Source organism: Zeus faber, assembly GCF_960531495.2.
Source record: "Zeus faber genome assembly, chromosome: 18".
Lineage (NCBI taxonomy): Eukaryota > Metazoa > Chordata > Actinopteri > Zeiformes > Zeidae > Zeus > Zeus faber.
The window spans coordinates 8,574,140-8,597,419 of NC_137210.1; the positions used below are offsets into that span (position 1 = coordinate 8,574,140).

General features: G+C 48.8%; 2 protein-coding genes across 2 annotated transcripts in view; one reads left to right on the forward strand and one right to left on the reverse strand.

The window, feature by feature from the left end:
* tsn (translin) overlaps positions 1–5,091 on the forward strand; it is a 5,160-nt gene extending 69 nt beyond the window's left edge. The window contains exons 1-6 of the mRNA XM_080019265.1: positions 1–54; positions 256–349; positions 707–803; positions 1,966–2,081; positions 2,173–2,252; positions 3,401–5,091. The exon at positions 1–54 is cut by the window's left edge and continues 69 nt beyond it. Coding sequence (XP_079875391.1) covers positions 1–54; positions 256–349; positions 707–803; positions 1,966–2,081; positions 2,173–2,252; positions 3,401–3,631 — 672 coding nt within the window. The 3' untranslated portion in view covers positions 3,632–5,091. The remainder of the gene's footprint in view (positions 55–255; positions 350–706; positions 804–1,965; positions 2,082–2,172; positions 2,253–3,400) is intronic.
* A 2,066-nt stretch (positions 5,092–7,157) lies between these two features.
* arhgef49 (Rho guanine nucleotide exchange factor 49) lies at positions 7,158–17,923 on the reverse strand (the record flags this gene model as incomplete). The annotated part of the gene is made up of 6 exons (XM_080019536.1): positions 7,158–8,001; positions 8,487–8,632; positions 8,811–9,400; positions 10,373–10,604; positions 12,357–12,564; positions 16,251–17,923. The coding sequence occupies 6 exons, from the start codon at positions 17,921–17,923 to the stop codon at positions 7,158–7,160; spliced, it is 3,693 nt and encodes a 1,230-aa protein (XP_079875662.1).
* Positions 17,924–23,280: the final 5,357 nt, after the last annotated feature.

The following is a 23,280-nucleotide window of genomic DNA, read 5'->3' on the forward strand; positions in this document are numbered from 1 at the left end:
GAGATGTTCAGTTACATCCAGGGGTTCCTGAGCGCAGACCAGGATGTCAGAGAGGTGAGAATGGAGCTTTTATCCCAAACAAATTGGTAGACACCTAAGTTCGCTTGCGACGCTGGCCAGCTAGCAGCTAAGCTAATGCACACAACCGGTCCACACGCACGGGTGAACACGTTGCTGTAGAAAGGCTCGTTTCCCCCACGACATGCCCCCGCTCTTCTGCGTTGTTTCATTCTGGTTTTGTCCACGATCTTGTAGGACATTCGCAAGGTGGCGCAGCTCCTGGAGCAGACTGCCAGGGAGATCCTGACTGTTCTCCAAAGTGTCCACCAGCCAACTGGTTTCAAAGAAAGTGAGTGGGAAATGTCCTCAGTGTTCTGTTTGAATGTATTTATACAGCCCTTCAAACATACACTAAGTGCTGTACAACTATGGAGGACGAGACAACCATATATATATATATATATATATATATATATATACTTTTATACATTTAAATTTCAATGTAAAACAGGATGCAGGTGCTCAAATACCAAACACTGATGCTTATGCCAATCACAGTTATTAGGTCAGGGACTGGTTTAAGCCGTTGTTTAAAGGCACCAACGGAATCCACAGATTTAATGTTGTCTGGCCCGTACGTTTAGTTTTTTTTTTTTCCTTTTCTCTCTGATAACTTTGCTTACGTCCCTGTCCATTCTCTCAACAGTTCCTGAGAAATGTATGAAGGCTCGAGAACTGTTCTACACAGTCAGGACACACATCGCAGATCTCAAAACCAAATTTCCCGTTGAGCAGTATTACAGGTAAGATCCAACTCCGATAACCTGCTATCCATAGAAGTTTAGATTAGATTATATCCTACACTGTTTAGTGTGCTATTTGACTCGTGAATGACCCAGAAGCTTAATAGGTGTCCATTTATCTGTCAAAATATTATGAATTATAATTTGGCGGTTTTCGTATTTAGCACTATTTGCAGATGTTTTTTGTCATTCTGAACACATGTTACTTTATTATCCTAACAAAAGGTCATTAATGTTAAGTAAAGGCTGGATTATGCTTCTCTGTCTGCACATAAGCGAATGTGCACAGACACCAGTGTTGCCAGATCTGATTGACAATTTCCAAGCAACCACAGTCTAAAAGTCTCCCAGAAACCAGCCCAATGCCAGAAAACCGTTGACGGAGGGGATGTGGTTGATTAGAGAGTGACTGGCCATTTGTCCCCGACACACATGGCGCTTCTTTGTATCGTTCAATAAGGAAACAAAGTCAATTACTATCCATCTAAAATAGAAACAGGAGGAACGGGGCATGACGACAGGACTTAATTTCACTCCATATATGTATGATTGTATGTATATGTATGTGACAAATAAACATCTTGAATCATGATCGATTCCTCTTGTAACAAAAACAAAACGCTGATTATTTCACAAACCAGCCCAAATTTTTTCACAAACCAGCCAAAGTTTTAGGTACCTGCCCAATTCTGTTTTTTCCAGCCCGATGTGATCAAAAGTAGCCAACTGGGCAGAAGACCGCCCAATCTGGCAACGCTGACAGCGACCTTAGTGTGGCTGTTTGCGGGGGTGTTTGCCTTTGTACTCGTACAACTTTGTGTATAACGTTACGTGTCCACGTGGGGGTAGTGTCGCATAACATAGAAGAAACCTGCTTTTTTTTTTTCAGTTTTTTTTTTTTTTTTTTCAAACTTTATTTGAAGACTTTAGACTAAATAAAATTCAACTTTTGAACCTCATCCATAAGTCACACATCTATCTGCAAATTTTTCTTATCCATTTGGAACCTGCCTCCCAACAGGAAATTCAACCAATCAGCTTGTTTGATGCACAGGACACGCTGGCTTAACCAGGGTTAAGCCACACTTGTTATCCCTTGTTTTTGTTTTTTTTTGTTGATTAGTCCCTCTCCTTTAGCGTTGTCTTTGTAATCCCCATTCAGGTTCCATGAGCACTGGCGCTTTGTCCTGCAGCGCTTGAGCTTTCTGACAGCCTTCGTGGTCTACCTGGAAAGTGAAGCTCTGGTGACCCGTGAGGAGGTGGCCCGGATCCTTGGCAGTAGGTACCACTTCCTGTTTCTAAGATCGAATGTTCCTGACTGGGTATGCCACCTCACCCTCTCTCTGTCTCCTCCTCCTCCTCCTTGCAGTCGAAGTGTTGCGAGAGAAGGGCTTCCACCTGGACGTGGAAGACTACCTGGCGGGAATTCTGATCATGGCCAGTGAACTGGTAGGTCATCTGTTTGTCCAGTCTCCTTCCCGAATAGATGCTTTCTATTCAGGCCACCCAGTTCTCTCTCAGGAGACCTTCTGTCATTACTGCATGTAAACAATGTTTCACAATTTTTAACATTAGCAACTGCTCAGAACAAAAAACAAAAATTTCTTGGGACATGTAATGTCTGAATCAACTCCATTCAAATACATGGAGAAAGAATTGGCCAGTTTGTGTCTCGGGGGGCGGAATGTTGCTATTGGTCAATTTGAACGTTATGCAGAGTTATTACCGGGTCCTTGAGATGCTTGAAATGCCTGCATTTTGGCCTCAGAATTTCAACTACTGGGATACCCTTGAAAATAGTCAATTTTGTGCTGAAAAGCTTGAAAAGTCCTTGTTTGTACATTTTATCCAGTATGGTTGTAAATAAACACTTATAGTAGTAGATGAAAATGACATTAATAATATATATAAGATATACTAATATAAAAATAGAAAATTACACAAATTGCATTTTAATTAATATAGATCACTTTGAAAATTGAAAAATTGTCTTGCGTATCGTTCTTGAAAGTAAAAAAAAAAAAAAATAATAATTAGTGCTTAAAAAGTACTTGAAAGTCCTGGAATTTCATTTTGTAATATCAGAGTGGACCCTGCTTATGACAGATTGAAAGTCTTAAAACATCTTAAAGATAGTTCTCACACGGCTCCCAACTTCAAATTTATGATAAATGTATTTGGACAGGGAATCGGACTCCTCAGCGGACACCCACCGAAATGCAAGCAGGACATATGAAATCTGCCCGCACTGAGGATTAGAGGCAGGAGTCAAACGCTTGCCTTAGCGCGAAGCCTCAAGCTGCTCTGCCACTTGTGTTCAGACCTTTTTCTCAGTGGTTCTATGACCGTTGAATACACTTTGAACGAGGCTGTGAATGTTAGGGGAGTTAAGAATTGCCATCGTAGCCTAAAATGATGAAGAGGTACTGCTCACCAGAATGTGGCTTTGGAGCTGTAAACCGAAATGTATTTTCTCCGATGACACGCATCAATCCTGGTCCTAATATGAACATTAATGCAGGGCAGAGGCTAATGTATATAAGCAAATCAGTAGTTACGGGGCCTTGACTGAGCGGCTTCCTCTTATTTTCTTCCAGTCGCGGCTGGCGGTGAACAGCGTGACGGCGGGAGACTATGGCCGGCCGCTCCGCATCTCCAACTTCATCAACGAGCTGGACTCCGGCTTCCGCCTGCTCAACCTGAAGAACGACCCACTGCGCAAGCGCTACGACGGCCTCAAGTACGATGTGAAGAAGATCGAGGAGGTGGTGTATGACCTCTCCATCCGTGGCCTGGCAAAGGAGCCTGAGGCCAGTGGAGACAAATAGGTCCTTTCCCTCTGTTATCCCGCCCCCCGCCCTGCGACTAAGATGACAGGAGGGGGGAGGAAGGAAGGAGGGAGGGGGGTGGGGGAGAAGAAGAAGAAAAAGAAGGCGGCGGCATGCTGGCTACACCTTAGGCCGAGACCTCCCTACAACTTCAACAAGCGAAAGAGAGACTTTACCTCCGCCATAACCCTGGGTGATGGCCGACCTGGGGGTCCGCCTGAGCTCCGAGCATCCTGGGACCGTGTGTGTGTGTGTGTGTGTGTGTGTGTGTGTGTGTGTGTGTGTGTGTGTGTGTGTGTGTGTGTGTGTGTGTGTGTGTGTGTGTGTGTGTGTGTGTGTGTGTGTGTGTGTGTGTGTGTGTCCAGCCAGGAGTGTCGAGGTGTCAAGAGAACTGCTGAGATGAAAGGTTCAGTGTGAAGCCGATTCTTGGCGGCATTCACCTTTTTTTTTTTTTTTTTTTTTTTTAAAACCATGTTTCATCGATTGCCGGTTCGGTGTTTATCTAAATATTTTTGGAGAAAGACCCACGTGTGTCATCGAATTACACTGTCTCGACTATTCCATTCACGGAAACCTTAAAAATTGTACTTTTTTTGTTTCACTTCTTCATGAAACGGATTGTCGTGTGGAAAAATAAATAAATAAGTGTGTTTGGAATCCGCGGCGGTGTTTCTGGGATCTCAGAATATGCTGCGAAAGAGCACAGAGGCTCCATTACAAATTAGTAGGAATGTAGTTGAATCCCGGGAAAAAGCCTGAGAGAGTGGCTTAAAAGCAAATGAATCAGATGTAGTACTAGACAATTAGGTTTCAGAAGGGAAATGAATCCCGATGCTCGGTTTTCCTTCTCGGTCGCTGCCTCTGTTTGTTCTGTTGGCAGAGGTAAAGGAGGCACTTGATACAGCAGCGTTTATTACTGTAGCTGGGTTCCTCCGAAACGACAGTCGTGCCAATTTCATGTGTAGTTTTGCTCACAAACTGTACTTTCTTTGTCGGTTTTTCGAGACGTTATGTCCTGCATGAAGAGCTGTTCATTGGGAGGTGGAACATGGTTTCTCCGCCTCGCCCCTTCTTCGGATTTCTACTCTCTGCTTACCTTTCCTACCTTGGCTGTAGTCTAGTTGAATAGTACTTTCTGAAGACATGCTGTACACTGTTTCTTTCCAAAATGTGTTGGGTTTTTTTTTCTCTCCCTGATTATTGACGACAAATGATTCCACTTGATTTTTTAAAAATGTTTTAATAGTGTACTCTTTGTTTAAGATGCTGTTTTGGAACCGTTGCTTTGAACGTGTTTTACAATTAAATATGTGCACAGCCTTACAAATCCGGTTGGTTTTGAGTCATTTACATGGTAAACGGAATCCTGAGCACTGGAAGGCCAACGCAAAAGGCTGAACTGTAATATTTACTGTTGAACCCTCATAATGCATTGTGGGCAAACGAGACACAAATTGAAATCCACAACAAAAAAAAGTTTTGTCTTTCCTAAGAGAGCAGTACTCAAACGCACAAATCAAAACGACTGTTATTTCCAATGTACTGTTAACGATTCCAGCTATAAAATTAAATTTGACTTACAGCAGCATCCTCCAGACTTCACAATGAAATGTTTTCGGAAAACAAAAAGCCAGTTTGAATTTAAAATCTTTAATATAATTCACAATATATTACATTAGATGTGAAATATTACATTGGGTCCTTCAAACACAAAGGAACAGACCTCCGCGGGTATTTTTTTCTACTTTTAGTTTTCTTCTACCAAATGGTGTCCTGCCATGTGAAGGAGCTGCAGTCGGACATGGAAGATGTGGAAGCTGAGAGAGTTTTGAGTCGGGGTGGTTGACGTAGTTCGGAACAGCTGGAATGGAGTGGGTGAAGACGTATTCTGTCCCTCCGAGCACAGTGATTAGCTACCTCTGCTAGTGGTGCTGCTCAACCACAGGAACATCAAACAGTAGGATGGCTAGTTTTCGGCCAACTATATTGCTGTGACCGGCCTGTGTCAGCGGCGGCCGCTTATGGATCGTATTGTTCAAAGACATTACGAGATGAATAAATAGTACAGAAATACACGTTCTGACTGCAGATCCAGTGTACAGTGTTGAGTTACTTATTTTCTTGAAACAAATCATCATAAAGTGCAGCAAACACAAAACAGAACCCGCCATAAATAATACATGAAATAAAAAACCCCCTCCAAGAAGGTAAACAAGCAACGCATACGCCAGAGGGACGAGTAAATATTGACATACTGCATTAGAATGAACCGAGTCCTTGTGTGCGGAAACGATGGCTCTTGCCTCTTGAATGACCCCCTGCGCGCCATCGGGCAATACAGTGACGGTGGACGCTTGGTCAGCTCCCAAACTAAAAAAAATGCTACAGTGGAGGCGTTACAGTGAGCAGTGTTCATCGTAATCTAACGAAACACCAAGGCACCAAAGCTCATCCCTTTGCCCGGCCCCGCATGAGTACAAGGCTGTAACCGTGTGATAACTGGTCAGTGGGGGTTCGTCAGGTCCAGTGTAATGTGTTAAACCATCTTTTTTTTTTTTTTTTTTACCATGCCAGAGACATGGGCTGGAACTCCCATAGACAACTGTTGTGGCACTAAGGTCATGCCCGGGAGAACGACGATAGTCTTAGCTTCAAGACCCTACTTTGAGGCAAAGCACAGCCAACATAAGAGAGACATATTAAATAATGTAGTAGATTTAACAGTGATTGCAGCTCGTCAACAAAAGCAACCTCCTCGATTTGGTTTGAAAGCCAGAGTTAGGTGTTGGAAATTAAATACGAAGTACACATATACGTACTGTCAAATGTCTGATATTGGAGATTATTGCTGTTAAATAACCTCTGTAACTGAACACAGTGACACCAGGAGGTTTCCACGTTCGGCCCTGATCAGCTGCTTCTTTGGCAGTGTACGTTGCTATGCCGCCGGCGTCCAGCAGGGGGAGCCAGAGAGACGCGAGGGGGCAGTGACTCGAGTTCGCCCGTGAAGCGAAAACAAATTGAAACCATCAACAAAACTCTGGCCCGCGTCCCCAACTGGGCACACATACCAATCACACACGGTCGCTTTTCTTACTTGTGCATCTTTGAAATCAATTGACAGTGTTGCCAGTGTTATACCTTATTTCTTTTTTTCCTCGATGGTGGCCGCTCGTGCACAGCTCTCCGTCATTTCGGAGCTAACAGTCTTCACAATCAAGGCTGTACAGCACTCCCAACTGAGGGCGGCTTTGTTTTTTTCCCTCTTTTTTTTGGTCATCGCAGTTAAAACTGCATCTTTTATATGTAATTTCATAACAGTATGACACAGTCAGTAGTTTTTTGTCGAAGGAAAGAGAAAGAAAAGTGCCGTATCGTTACCACAATCACCACCCTCACAAGGCTTTCAGAAAGGGCTGACATCCTGAAAGACGACCAGGTACAGTCATTCAGAGATTCTCCATGTCTACGTCATTGTCGGGGTATTTACAGCCATGTATCCGGCAGGAGTGGCACACGTGTACCGTCAGGAGCGCATCTGATTGGCGTTGATCATAATGTTGGGCAGGGCGTTGCGTCTCTTTCTCCAGGGTCCCAAGTCTCTGACGTAACGCTTGATCTGACGGAACCACTGCTGGGTGCGGGCTTTGTCCGACGCCCGGAACACAAAGGACTCCCGTCGGATGTCGAGCACCTCGAACGTGTCCTCGCACTCCGGGTCGGCCGACACCACGCAGTTCCCCAGGTGGATGGGCTCCCGCAGCACGGCGAACTTCCCGCTGCTCTTGTCCTTGATCAGCACCAGCACGCCGTCCCGGATGCTCTCCCCGCCGATCTCCGCCGGCTCCACCCTAGTCCCCGGTCCACCCGGCTCCGTCCCTTGCGCCGGGACATCGCCGGGCCGCTGCGTCCTCACCATCAGCAGGCTCTGGACGTTCTGGAACTTGAGGGCCTTACTGCCCTTTTTCACCCACTGGCCGTCAGCCGGCTGGGACAGCTGCAGCGGACCCTCCATGACAAAGCGCGTGTGCTCCCTCGCCCAGCCCACCGTCTTCATGGACACCTCGCGCATCTCGATGTTGATCACCTCGCGGTTCTTGCGGCTGTCGCGGCGGAAGGAGCGGAGCGACCAGGTGACGCCCGTGCCCTCCTGCTTGGTCTTCATGTTAATGTGCTCCAGGTGGGACTCCACGCGGCTCTTGGCCTCGCGCAGGCGCCCGTGGTCCGGGTGGCACTCGGTGGTGGCCTTGCTGATGCGGCTCAGCAGCAGCGGGTACTTGGTGACTCGCTGGAGCGGCGCCATCAGGAACGAGCGCAGGTTCATGCGTCGCAACGCCGTGTTGTCGTTCTGAGACACGTCCAGGAATATTCTAGAAGAGGAGACGGAGGGTTGAGAGAGAACCATAGGGGGGGTAAAAAAACAAAAGTGAGACCGTGAGGCCTGCGGTGTTATCTGAATTGTCAAATTTGAATCACAGGACAGCATGAGTCTTATGAGGAGCTGTGGTTGGGTCTAAAAATATCAATCATTCTGGGTTTATTCTTAAAATAGACATTCTTATGAATAAGTAAAAACCTTCTGTCTCCTCCATTAAGAATTACACGGAACATCCGTAGTAGAACCTGGAAAAAGGCTCCAGAAACTTGTCACTTGTCCACAATTCTATGTTGTGGAAGTAAAATCTTGAGTTGAGAGTTCAAATCGAACGCACAAAAACATCTTTTGTCTGGAATTTTCATACAGATAAGCATCAAGCTAGTAATATTTACAACATTCACCACATGACAAAACCCATGTCCCATGTAGAAGTCCCCAACTCTGACACAGTACTGTTGTACGGCTGTGTACGGGTACCTCAGCAGCTCTTTCTCCTTCTCCAAGGTGTTGAGCATGTTGACCGAGGTGGGCTGTTGCAGGCAGTAGGTCTGGAAGGCCGGCAGCATGTTAACAAACTCCAGGAAGATCTCCCCGATGCAGACCGTCAGCAGGTCCTCGTCTCCCTGCAGATCAAAGCCCCATGGGGTTTCTTAACTTGGTGATCTAAGAGTCTACATAGAAGTTGGTCGCAAACACCCGTTGCCCCAAATTGGTGTTCCAGGCTATGATTTCAGTAGGTAGAAATTGTGTGTGTGTGTGTGTGTGTGTGTGTGTGTGTGTGTGTGTGTGTGTCTAGTTCACCTGGTCAAAGGCTTGGTCGATGCTGTCCTGCAGGTGCTCCGTGAAGCGATCGTTCACGTCGATCAGCTCCTGGACATTTCCGAACACCACCAGCAGCTGCTCGGCCGTCAGCAGTGCGGCGCTCTGCATGGGGCAGTAGAACTCCTCCTTGATGATGCGCAGGTCCTCGCCGTAGCTTGACTCGGTGTTTAGGAACTCCAGGATGGCCTCCTTCCGCTCGGTGCGCAGTTTGGAGCAGCAGTCGCACATGCCCTCTGGCCGCTCCCGGGCCGCCCCATCCCTCTGGCCGCAATCAGGGCAGGGCCGCTGGGCCTCCCAGGCGCGCAGCGAGGCCGAGGGTCTCTTCCAGCGGCGAGCCAGGCCGGGTCCTATGCCACTATCCACACGCTCCACCTCGCCTCCCCGGGCACGGCGCTGGCGCCGGGGCTCGCTGTCCTCCTCCTCCCGCTCGTCGCTGAGGCCCAGCACGCCACTGTCGGCGCTCAGGCTGCTGACGGTGCTCCAGCGGTGCTGGCCGCAGCGTGTCACGCCCAGGCCCCCCTGCCGCTCGTCCCCCCGGGGCTCAGAGTGACCGCGCAGCGCTGCCGGTGCTGGAACCAGAGAGAACACAGACATGGTTTAAAAATATATAGAGGATAACCATTTAAGCCCATTTATCTTCATATCTGTCCGATTGTTTGGAATTTCCTAAACCCATAATAATCACAGACATTTCTTTCTTGTCTGGCTTGACCTTTGTCCATCCATGTCACCAGAATTTAGAGCCCATTTGGGTACACTTATGTGTATACGTTCGAAGATAAAGACATTGAGACATCTGGCTCATTCAGCTCATCGACATCGGCTATCTGAGGCCGATGCCTGTGGAGCGGCCCTGTGTCGATCTCACTATTCAGCGGTCTACATTTCCATTCCTGACCCCAAGAGGCATAAGGTCACCATTAGCATATGCCATATTGACTGACATTCTGCGCCTCCTGTCCAGAGCCAAGAAGCTTTTGCCCAGAGCAACACTCTGGGAAGAGCAAGGAGGGCAGAGGCCAAAATGTTCAAAAGACTAGCTCAAAACAAAGTTGCGTAAGAGAGAGGGTATTTTAATAGCCATAATCCTCAAAAAAAAACAAAAAACAAAAAAAAACGGGGGCAGGTCGCAAAATGCCAGGCTTAGTTGGAGGGCATCCTGAAAATAATGCCAGTTCACATGCGTCTGAGCCAGATTGAACCTTCCCGGAGTTATGAGGGCGTTGGCGAATGGAGGAGGCCGGAGGCAGCTCTCCATAGGAGGAAGATTACAGAATCATAAAATCCCCGTTTACAGAGCAAAGCTGAGGACACAACCTATTTGCCGTCTCATGGTAGCTGTGATGTAACACTTGGATGGCGATGTCATTTGCGTGTGTGTGTGTGTGTGTGTGTGTGTGTGTGTGTGTGTGTGTGTGTGTGTGTGTGTGTGTGTGTGAAATTGGTTCCCGACGTATCTATAAATGGCTGAAAGGAAACTTCAAAGAAAGCTGCAACCTCTACATCTGTCCTCGCTGCTGCATATCACTAGGAACGCTCACCGCTGTCCCGGTCCCGCTCTCGGTCTCGGTCCCGGTCCCGCTCGCGGCGCTGGCTGTGGAGTCTGGCGGCCGCGGCGATCTTCATCTCCAGCTGCTTGCGCTTGGCGGCGTCGGCAGGCATGGGGTCGCTGTAGTGGGGCCGGAGGCGGCACTCGCGCTGCGCCCTCACCGTCTCGGCCGTCTCATAGGCCGCGTCCGAGCTGGAGCGCCTGCAGCCCAGCCCAGGATGGCGCTGCCGAACGGACAGACACACAGGGTTCAATCGGCCGCCCGCGTTGCTACGGCAACCGATTAAAACGCATGGCGGAGGGGGGAAAAAAAAGCAAAAACTCTCCCAGGATAGCTCATAATGAAAAAAGTGTGTGCGAGTGTGTGAGGGCATAACCTCCACAATGTGTAACATGTTCAGTCCAGCCTGGTGATTGCGTAACAAGCCTTGGCTATCTCTCTCTCTCTCCCTCTCCCTTGATCCATTTACAAACTAGTCGAAAACCGACAGAAATCCAATTTTCCGGGGCCGCGCGGACACGTTCCAACACGACACATCAACAACATCCCAGCCTCGGAGAGGAGAGTGCATGAGGTCCCGGCCGGCGGAGGAACGGAGGTACGTCTGCACATCGCCCGACAGAGCCGAGGACCGCTCTCTCCCCTGGCTCCGAAATAAAATCATTTAGCCCGGTGTCAAGTCCCTCGCCCCCTCTGTCGACCCCCCCGGCCAAAGGTCACGGCGGCGACACGTGACGTCTGTCAGATGGTCTGGCCTCCGTATAATGACTCTTTAACAGTATTGAATTCCCCATCATGGATTTTTCACCCCGCTCCAAAACGCAGAGTGCCTTCTCTCTCTCTCTCTCTCTCTCTCTCTCTCTCTCTCTCTTTCTTGAAAACAGTTTCCATAGCTACACACAACCTCAGAGAAGTGTGAAGGGCAGAGTTGTTGTTTTGTATTTATTTATTTATTTGTTTACTTATTTATTTAATTTCTCCTTCCCTTTTTTAGACGCCTCAATGGCAAGCGGTAATCAGGCTCAGGTAAGCGGGTGACGAAAATGAGGGAACGAGCTCGCGGCGGATTTTCGGGGATCGGACCTGGAAAAATGCGCACCCAGTCATAACACCACCGACAGCGGCCGCACGCGACCTCGTAGCATGACAACAAATAGAATGCGAGACGAGACATCCACCCCCACCCTCACCCCCACCCCCCAGCGGTCGATCCGGCTCTCACCTTCTCCTCCTTCTCGCCCTGCTCCTGCAGAGCTCGGGACGGAGGCTTGTGGCGTTCCAGCCGGGAATGGTGGAGAGGAGGTGTGTGTGTGTGTGTGTGTGTGTGTGTCTGTGTGTGTTTCGGTGGGGGTGGCGGGGGGGATTTGGATGCAGTGCTAGCTGCTGCGGCTAAAAGCCTTCAACGTCAGGCTGCAGAGCGGAGGCACGTGGCGAAAAAGAAACGCAGAGCGCAGAGTTTCCGGCGGCCATGGGCTCCAGAGGAGAGATGGAGGTTGGGTTGAAGGAGGAGAAGGATGGGGGGGAGTTAATCCTCTTTCCCTGCACCCCCCGACGCCGCACTGTTGCTGGAGAACGGAGCGCAGTGGCGGAAACGCTCGAGCCGCAGACCCCCCCGCGTGAGTTTGCATGTGTGTGATGATGTGTGTGTGTGTGTGTGTCTGTGTGTGTGTGTGTGTGTCTGTGTGTGTGTGCGCGCGTGCGCCTGCACGAGTGTTTGTGGTTGTGTTGCAGTCCCCCCCCTTCCCCCAAAACCCCTCCACCCGACTATCTCTGCTCTGCATGCTAATGGATCAGAGCTTCCAAACACCGAGCGCTCGCTCTCGTTCTCTCTCTCTCTCTCTCTCTCTCTGCCCGCCGCAGCGCTCCAGCGAAAGACAAGACGACGACAATAAAGGACGGAAAGAACAAGAGGAGGATGTATAGAAAGAGAGAGAGAGAGAGAGAGAGAGAGAGAAAAGAGGCAGGAGTTCCTTACGCATTCCTCCGGTTGCTCCTCTCCTCCTCCTCCTGCAGGAGCGTTGTCGGCAGCGCCCGCTCCTCCGCAGGCCGCCGCCGCCGCCGCCACCGTTGCCATGGCGACGGGGGAGGACCGACAGCCGGCCGGGGGGGCGGTGATGTCAGCGCCTCTGTCCCGGTCACCTGACGGACTGACGAGGGCCCCGGCTGAGATCTCTGCACTGCAGCTGGAGAGAGAGAGAGAGAGGGAGGGAGGGAGAGGGAGAGGGAGAGAGAGAGAGAGAGAGAGAGGGAGGGAGAGGGAGGGAGGGAGGGAGAGAGTGGAAGGGGAAGGAAAGGAGGGAGGTGTGACAGGGGAGGCAGAACAGGAGGAAGTAAATACCGGCAGGGGGGAAAAATGGAGAGAGAGAGAGAGAGAGAGAGAGAGAATATTATCATTCCTTGCAGCACTCCTCTTCTACCACCGTTCATGTCATTCACCCCCCCTCCTCACTTCATTCTCTCCCCCACTCCCACTGTCCATCCCCCAATCTCTTTCTCTCTAGCCTCCAAAGCCAATATTTGGAAGAAAAAAAAAAACCTCACAGTAAACTGCACACAATAAAAAATAAAGACAATATGGAAGGAAAATGGAAAAATAAATCTGGAAATTTTGAGCAGTAAAACAGAAGGAAGAATAAACCGGAAGAACAAAAATCAACAGCATAAAGTAAACATTTTTTTTTATTTTTTTATGGGCTCCAGGTGCAAAAATCCATTAAAAACCCCCTTAAAGGAGATCTGCCTGTGCAAAAATATGTCTCTATGTGTGTCTAATCACAGTCAAAAAAAACCCAAAAAACAGTGGGAGGCATTACTGGGACTGTACATGTTCTCTTTGCTATGCTTAATCCCAATTTCCTCAATGCCTCCAAGCGACCCCCCCTGCCCTCCCCCGCCGACACACACACACACACACACACACACACACACACACATACACACACACACACACACACACTTTTCTTCCGATTGCCACGGATCACATCTCTCCGTGATGAATCAAGATGAGGGTCTCATTAATTAACCACCTCTTACATAACTCCTGTCTTGTCTGACGACTCACCCCCCCCGAACCCAGCGAGCGCACGCACGGACATGCATGGGCTTCATGTAATCACCACTGACCCTCACACACACACACACACACACACACACACACACACACACACACACACACACACACACACACACACACACACACACACACACACACACACACACACACACGAGATGACATGAAATACCATGGCAATCTGAAGTAGGCAACAGCAGCCAAGTCAATCCTGCAGGTGGTGGGAAGTGTGTGTGTGTGTGTGTGTGTGTGTGTGTGTGTGCGTGTGTGTGTGTGCGTGTGCGTGATTAATATATTTCTTCAGAATACAGCTATATAATTGGTTCCCACATGGGGAGGGAGCCATGAAGCTTTTCCGCCACAGTATTAGCTGTCACCGGCTGGATGATGCATGGGGAGTAATAACCTGAAACTACATATATTACCGCGCTACTCCCATCACATTTGTCTGTAAGGAGCAATGGAACAAATTACAGTTCCTAAATTCAGTAATCACTTTACAGTTCTTTATCAAACAATTACGTCATTACTTGTTACTCACAATAATCTGTATGAGTTCTGTATTTAACTAATAAAGGAGGGAACCTCTATGTTATTTGGCCGTCAGAGAAGTCAGACAAGGTTTGCTTTAACAGTCTCTTTACTGTCTAATTCAACTGAGAGATGAAGACTTCCCCGAAACACTTACAACATAAACAGAAACGATGACTAACAGTTAAACCACACAGAACAACCATGCATGCACAAAACACTTGCGTACAACGTTTAAAACGTCTACTTAACAATGAGACTTAATGACATAACTCTCAAAGTCTGAACACGGTGCATGCTGGTAAACAGGAGGGCACAACGCTCACTGTGTGGCAATTACGTGACAATGCATCTCAGGCGATGTTACGAGTAGTGTCACAGATTATTTTCTCCAGGGAGAAATAAGTAAAGCAGGGCATTACTTTTAAGAAAAGTAACAAGTAATGCGTAACACATGACGTTTTTTGAGTAACGACCCCAACACTGCCTATATCACCCCCGTGCAAATTCAAAACACACAGATTTGATTTTCTTTGCCTGAGAAACGCAACAGCCACTCGCGCATCCGATGCAGACACGTAAATAAAAATCGAGACAAGACTGGAATAGACGATAGCGACGGCTCGGCTGGAGCTCCACTTCGACGCCTTTTCCATAAGACCCCCCCCCCCCCCCCAGGGTGTAGTCATGGGGGGGTATCGCTGTGATAAAGCTGCAGAGAAACCCCCATCCGCTGTGTTCCCGCCGCCATCCCTTTGGGTTGGGGCTTGGGGCTACAGATCACACAGAACATCTTAATGTTTTATTAACACACTCACAAAATATTGAAATAGTTACAGAGCGCCCCGAGGACCCGGTGGAAGTCAGATGTGGTCTCAGCAGTATTGGAGTACAGAGTGCATAAAAGATTATTTCGCCCACAGAAGATAAGAGTTGGACCTGTGGGGTCACTCGTTTTTTAGTTGGGCCCCAGTGTTAAGTTGCAACAACAACAAAAAAAACATCAGAAGGAAAAAAAAACGAGACAGGTGCGCACACACATGCTCAGAGAGCCTCGAAGGAAGAGTCGCAATTACACGCACGTGCACACGCACGCACACACACACACACACACGTTTGCCCGCTGCTTCCACGCCGCTAAGCTCCAGCCCTCCATCATCTCTTCTAGCCGAGCGGGTGAAGGGACGACAGCCAGTGAGGAGAACCGACAGATACTGCCTCTCTCCCTTTCTATCGCGTTCTCCATACGAGGGGCCGGTTCTGCTATGGTCCTCGTCCTTTCGCTGCTCTGCTCTTGCGTTTGTGGTCTAACGTCTACAACCCCTCCCTCTCGTCCTGTTTGTCCTTGCGAGGGCAGTCAACGGCGGACTGGAGCCTCCGATCACTCCGCCGACGGCGTGTCCAGCCCAGCTGTCACCGGGGGAGGAGACAGGGAGGCAGAGAGTAAAGATACATAATGAGGGAGTGAGAGAGACAGAGTGAGAGAGAGAAGAGAGAGAGAGAGAGAGAGAGAGAGAGAGAGAGAGAGAGAGAGAGAGAGAGCTGGAGGGAAGGAATGCAAGATGGAGAGAAAGAGCAGGTCTGCAGGGGGTGCCAGTCCCATGTGCAGGCGTGCCAATCTGTCATGCTGTTTGCCAGCCTCCTGCCCACGAAGACACATGCACCAGTCTCCAGACCCCTGGCGTGCCGCACACACACACACACACACACGCGCAAACCACTTTCTCCGAGCGCTAACCCTGTTATCTCAGACAGCTGTTAGCATAATAACCGATATAAATTTGTACACCAACAGACAATGGCGTAAGTGGAGGAGCACAATGGACTCACAGACTGAAATTACTTGTGAGTCTGAAAGCCCAAGCTTGAAGCCCAACGGGTCCCTTGCTACTGTGTAGAAGATCCAATTTCACCATCCAACGGATTAATTAGATCTGAAAACACAATTATTGGCCAATTACTGTGGCCTCCTCCCCGCAGAATACACACACGGTGCATCAAAGCGAGAAACAAAAGCTGAGCCTCTTGCTTCTCTGTTACCTGCCTTGGTGTTACACTTCTGGTTTGACTAATCCGGTTTCCTATGGATCACAACTCAACCAAACACACAAACACCTATACACACACACACACACACACACACACACACACACACACACACACACACACACACACACACACACACACACACACACACACACACACACACACACACATCTCTCCATTTACTGTGCCTTACACACACTCAGCACCTTTATATTGACATACCTCTTCTTGATGAGGTCCAGGGCAGAGTCTATGAGGCCGTCCTTCATCTTGTAGATCTTGGCTCCGTAGCTGGACAGGTCCGTCCCGTCCAGGAGGAGGGCCGGACAGCAGCTGGAGGGGCGATCCTTGCTCTCCCTGCCAGGTGGGAACGGGACTGAGCCGGCCGTTTCCAGGCTGCCTCTCCTCGTCCCGTGGCCCCTAAGTATGGAGCCCTTCTCTGCGGCAGAGTGGGCCAGAGGCTGCAGAGGCGAGCGCGGCGCCGGCCCCGTTCGAATGGGCGAGAACATGCGAGTCGTAGAGGAGGTCGAGGCCGAGGGGAGCGCAGCGTCGGAATTGTTGCTCCCGGCGTGTTCCTCGGGGGATCCGGTGATCTGTAGGCCCTCACTGAATGACACAGAAACAGCTCCATCTGCTGTCCTTTCTAGTGCTCGCTCTGCCGCCCCCGCTACGCCCCCTCCTTCCTCCCTTCCCGAGTCCAAAGAGCTGCACTGTGAGCAAGCAGAGGGAGCCGTGTTACTTTCTGACCCCAAAATGACCTGTGGCTTTCCAACATCAGGCTTCTCTGAGATCACAGTGCTCAATGCAACGCTCCCGCCGTGCCCACCCTCCCTCTGTCGCATCCTCTTAAACTCCTCAAAGGTGGGAATGTGCAGGCGGCCCACGGGTGGGCGACGGCGCTCGGACACAGGGTCTTGCCCACCCGCCTTTCCGGAGATATTGTCCGTAGTGTATGAACACTTGACAGCCGCCGGACTCTCTGGGGTGCTGTGGAGAGCCAGGTTGGGGCTGCTGTTCTGTCGTCTGAGCTGCAAGCGCCTTAGGACCTCCTGCTTAATCTCCTCCGGACTTGTGAGGCGCACAGCGCGCAGTGGTTTGGACCCAGTTCCCGTTGGATGAAAGTAAAGCGCACCTTCGCGGCCACATTTCCCATGAATGGGCGTGGCCCCCGGGGTCATCAAAGGTCGCAGCGGCAGGGGCTTTGGTGGTTCCGCTGCTGATCTGGCACTCTGGAGCCGGAGTTTGTCCCTCAAGCCCTTCCTGGCGTCCCACTCGTCCACTCCACCAGGGAATAGCCACTGCGGGAAGAGGGCCAGGTCTTTCCTTGGTATGCCTCGGCGAGGGTAAAAAGTCACACTCTCTTGGTTGGGCACTGGTCCAAAACCCATTCCAGATCCGTCTGGAGGGCCATCGTACCAGTGGCTAGTGGCAGTGCAGCGGAATACAAACTCACTGTCCACACTTCTGTAGGGGGCGCCACTGAGCCCATAGAGTCCAGGATCAGCCATACTGCTCCAGTTTAGGTTCTCCATACTCCTATAAGGCCTACTCCCAGTGCCTCCAGCAAGGATGTAGCTTCCCGGTTCTTGCCCCTGTGGCGGTCCTAGGGGCCCCTGTCTGCCAGAGCAGTAGCGTAGCCCCAGGTTGGTTAACAGGGTGCTGCTGTTCCATCTGGTCATATGTGGGAAAGGAGCCCCCTGCAGGCCCGGGTAGTGAGCAACCCCGTGTCCATATTGAGGGAACGAGGGTAGCGCACTAGGCGACAGGGGAAGGTTAGCGACGCAGGGCTCCACATCCATGGCTGGGATGAAGCAAGAGGCACAGCCAGGGGAGGAGGCTAGGGGGGGGGAGGCCGAGGGGTAGTCACATGGTGGTGAGGACTTTACGTCTGGCATGGATGTAGGCCCAGCCTGCCGCCAAACTCAGGCACGCAGACAGAAGGCAAGGAGAACAGCCTGGAAGGACAGCGAAAGCACATTGAAGGTTAAGAAGAGAGAGAATGATAAGGATTTTTAAACAGAGACACAGATTTACAGACAGAAATGTGTGTGAACTGAGACTCAAGCAAGAACGTGCACACACACACACACACACACTCACACACACACCGAAAAGCAAAGAGAAAATTAATATTTTCCATTGACTGACAGCTTACAAGCCCCAGTTGCCTACGATGGCAGGCTCGGCTCCTCCGGACACTCTGACAGGGTTCATATCAGGTCCATGAAGTACTTGAATTTCGTCCTCAGAAGTTGAAATCCTGGAATACCTTGAAAATAGCCCCTGAAGTGCATGAAAAGTCCTTGAAAATCTGTGAAACCTGTGGCATTCCCCCAGGTTTTGTTTTTGAAATCAGAATGAAACAAAATCATTTTCCAGAATCGTTTTTACGACATACAGTAGATTATGCCAGGGAAATGTACGTTTAATCCAGCATGGTTGGAAATAGACACTTATAATATTAGATGAAAATAAGATTAATAATATATGTATATAATAGATCATAGATAAAGATCATACTTCCAGGGATAATTTCTATCGTCGTCGACTTGAGAAATGTCGTGTGAAAGTGATCACCTAGGTGTGGCGCCGTGGCGCAGCGCTTGCACTGTTGCCTCACAGCAAGAAGGTCCTGTGTTCAACTTCCACCTGGGGCGCTGTTGGCACCGTGCTCCGGTGGGTTCTCCTGATTAGGGGCCTTTCTGTGTGGAGTTTGCAGGTTCTCCCCGTGCTCCTCCAATATAAAAAAAATGTGACCCCAATTAAAAACATGCAGAACACTTTCCTGCCCTGTCCCTGACCACAACGTGGAACTACACCTGGAATTGGTCCCTGGGTATGAACACTCCCTGGGTCCCATCAAAGTGAGGGCTGCCCACTGCTCCTAGCTGCCCCCTAGAGGAAGGACAGCCGTGATGGGAGAAACGCAGAGGCTGAATTTCTCCAGCCACCACTCCCTCCGTGTGCGTGTATTTGTGGTCGTCACCACTTCCTGTGTGCGTTAAGTGCACCTGCGAGACAAATAAAATTCTTCTTCTGGATATGCGAGTATAAATAATAGACAATGAGATTAATATCATTTTTGAATGAATAAAGAGACATTGAAAATGTATTATATTTGTTTTGTGTGAAGATGAAAAGGCTGATGTAAAAAAGTGCTCGAAAGTCCATGAATTTCATTTTGCAATGCCACAATGAGCCCCGCTCACACTGGTTGTTTCACTGCGGTTTTCTTCGGTTCCAGCTGGGCCTGTCTTACCTACACATCTGTTGTTTGCTGTTTTAGTTCACCACAAACTGTTCACTTTTGTCCCAGTGCCACCCCTCTCTGTTTCTGTGAAGAAGGAAAAAAATCCCCATCAATCACACGTTGCTGAGCCGCTGGGATCCTGGCTCTTAATTCAGATTGTGAGAGATTCGGAGATGAATGTGGGCGGACACGCCAGGTGCAATTGCCGAGATCAAAATGCTGGTCTTTGTTATCTGATTAGAAGGTCCCTTTCTGTCCCGGTTGCAGCCTGCACTGCGTAGATGTATTATACTAATAAACTTGTTGTACGGTCGGGTACCTTGTGTCCCGGCCGCGGCCTCGTGACAATGATCAGTCAAGGGTGGACAGTGGCTCTGTCGGCACGGATATTGGATAACATTGTCTCCGATGCGTGCTTCCTTTAGTGGAATAATCACATTAATTTTCTGGGTACGACGCGCCCGCTCCCTCCTCCCCTCTATCTTGCGATTAATTTTTTTACACACACACGCACGCACGCACGCACGCGCGCGCACACACACACACACACACACACAGCCACCAGCCATAACATTAAAACCACTGGTGAAGGACAGGTGAAGTGAATAACATTGATCGTCTCGTTCCACTTGTCTCGTTGGCACTTGTCAAGGGGTGGGATATATTAGGCAGCAATTAAACAGTCAGTTCTTGAAGTTAATGTGTTGGAAGCAGGAAAAATGGACAAGCGTAAGGATCTGAGCGACTTTGACAAATTGTGATGGGTAGACCAGTGGGTCCAAGCATCTCCAAAACGGCAGGTCTTGTGGGGTGTTCCCGGTATGCAGTGGTTAGTACCTACAAAATGTGGTCCTAGGAAGGACAACCGGTGAACCGGGGACAGGGTCATTGGCACCCATGCGCTCATTGATGTGCGTGGGGAGCGAAGGCTAGCCCGTCTGGTCCAATCCCAAAGAATAGGTACTGTAGAAAAAAATGCTTAAAATATTCATGCTGGCTATGATAAAAAGTTGTCAGAACACACAGTGCATTGCAGCTTGCTGCGTATGGGGCTGTGTAGCCACAGACCAGTCAGAGTGCCCATGCTGAGCCCTGTCCACTGTCCAAAATGGGCACATGAGCAGCATCAGAACTGGACCATGGCACAGTGGAAGAAGGTGGCCTGGTCTGATGAATCACATTTTCTTCTACATCATGTGGATGACTAGGGTTAGGGTCCGATCCAATCGAGCATCTGTGGGATGTGCTGGAACAACAAGCCTGATACATGGGGGCCCCACCTCGCAACTTACAGGACTTGAAGGATCTGCTGCTAACGTCTTGGTGCCAGATACCACAGGACACCTTCAGAGGTCTTGTGGAGTCCACGCCACGATGAGTCATAGCTGTTTTGGCGGCATGAGGGGGAGCTACACAATATTCGTGGTTATTAGTGGTGGCTTATATGTTGTGGCTGATTTGTGTATACACATATATACATACATACACATGTAGTAATGTGCAAAGGCACAGAAAATGTTACTCTCACTGACTCAGAAAGGATGTGAACCCATACGCATGACACAAAAACAACCAGGTAAGGAGTCAAAGTCCACAAGGTTTATTCCAGAGAACAGGCAGGAGTCGAAACCAGGAGATCAGTCAGAGAAGGCAAACTTGTGAGAGGGGTGAGAGGTTGGGACAGAAGGTACAGGAAACAGGCAGTCGTGTGGGAAAGCTCAGCATAATGCATAAGAGACAATCTGGCAGAGAACAACAGGAAGTGGACTCTCAAGAGGGAGCTACACAATAATAGTGGTTATTAGTGCTGGTTTCAATGATGTGGCGTATGGCGTATACAAATACACATATATACACATATAGAACAACCGGAAGTGGACTGGTATTTATACCGAGGGACTAAGGAGGGAATGAGCTGCAGGCGGGGGAAAACCAGGTGAAGGGAAGGGAGTGACAGCAAAACAAAAAGGAGTGGGCGGATTTGAAATGTCATTGAGGTTAGTGACATGAGGCATGAGGACATGACTAGATGAAAATAAAACATGAAAACAAATATAAATACTGGGAGATCTGGGAGGATTCATGACAGTAAAAAATGCTGGAAAGTGAGGATGCTTTCAAAAACAATGCCGTGAATAGTTTTTATTTCTCAATTATTGACATGCAAAGTAGCGTAAACAGAAAAAAAACCCTTAATCAAACCAATATTTGCTGTGACCACCCTTTGCCTTTAATTGTCCTTGGTACAACTGCGTACAGTGCTTTAAGGTTCTCGGCAGGTACATTAGGTGGTTCCAAGCACCTTGGAGAACATGCCACAGCTCTTCTGCGGCTTTAGGCTCAGGTCTCAATTGCTTCTGTCGCTTCATGGATCCCAGACTGACTGGATGACATGGAGATCGGGGCTCTGTGGCGGCCGTACTGTACCGTCTGTTGCAGGACTCCTTGTTCTTCCTTTCGCGGAAGATAGTTCTTTATGACTCTGACTGTATGTTTGGGATTGCTGTCATGCTACAGCCATATTGACACAATAACCAAAATGTTTTTGATAAAAGATCTGAAGTGCCTAAAGCCTTTGCACAGTACTGTATATGTTGGGAATAGGATGAATAGACACAAAACTGTACATAAGCGACGGAGATGAGGGAGGGATGGAGATCGGACGTCAGCAGACAGCGGTAGAGCCGTAGGGAGAGTAATGAAGATGGCTGGGGCTGCTCCCTCCTTCTGACTAATCAGATGCCCGCCAAGATTAGTCCAGGAACCGAGGAAGAAGTAATTGCGCTCTCTCTCTCTCTCTCTCTCTCTCTCTCTCTCTCTCCGTAATGAGCGCAAATAGCACGTTTATCATCCGTCCGCGCTGTCCATCTCCACCCTATCTCATTAGTGGTGCGTGTCAGAGTCAGCGGTGGAGGGGTGACGGCCATAGCCGCGATTATGATTATTCAGATTACTGCGATTATGAAACGTGGCCTCTGCGGAGGGCTCATCCCCCCGCTGGGCATTAGGTGAATAATAAAACCCAAATCATCTTTGGTGATAAACGCTCCCTAATGCCTTAAAGCTACGACGGCCAGCGGCCACAGAAGGGTTTATTTTTTTTCCCCTTTTTCCGAGGTAATAGGTGTATTTCTATTCCCCACAAGATTCACCCGGGGCAAGACCACCAGCAGGTTTAAAAAAGGGAAAAAAAAAAAAACGATGAAACAATAACTCGTGTGATCTATGCAAAACAAATATAATACTTTTCAAAGATCAATTTTTTCAATGTGATCTTTGTTAATTAAAATAATATAGAATCTTAGTCTCATTGTCTATTATATATTAGTGTATATTTATGTTTATATATCTATCTACATATATTATTAATCTCATTGCCTCTACTATTATAAGTGTCTTTTTCCAACCATGCTTGATTAAATGTACATTTCCCTGGTATTATCTATGTCGTAAAAAGATTCTGGAAAAAACATTACGTTACGATTTGAATAACAAAAACAGGGGGAATATCACAGGTTTTCAATTATCGTGTTTATTTCCCAAGGACTTTTCAAGCACTTCAGGACACAAAACGGGCTATTTTCAAGGTATTTCAGGACTTACATTTCTGAGGATGAATTTCAAGCACCTCAAAGGACCTGGTCGGCTGCTCGGCTTGTCTGAACTCCTCCGGATCCTATGACAGGGTTCCTTGCCGTAGGGTCCGGAGGAGTTCAGACAAGCCGAGCCTGCCATCCTAGGCGACTGGGGTTTGTAAGCTGTCAGTCAATGGAAAATCATAATTTGCTTCCTCTTTGCTTGTCAGACACTCATACATATGTGTGTGTGTGTGTGTGTGTGTGTGTGTGTGTGTGTGTGTGTGTGTGTGTGTGTGTGTGTGTGTGTGTGTGTGTGTGTGTGTGTGTGTGTGTGTCTGTCTGCTCCACTAGCTCTGGACTGGAATGAAAAAAATGCTGACATGTGGATTGTGGGCATAATTAGCATGGGGCGTGCATTTATAAT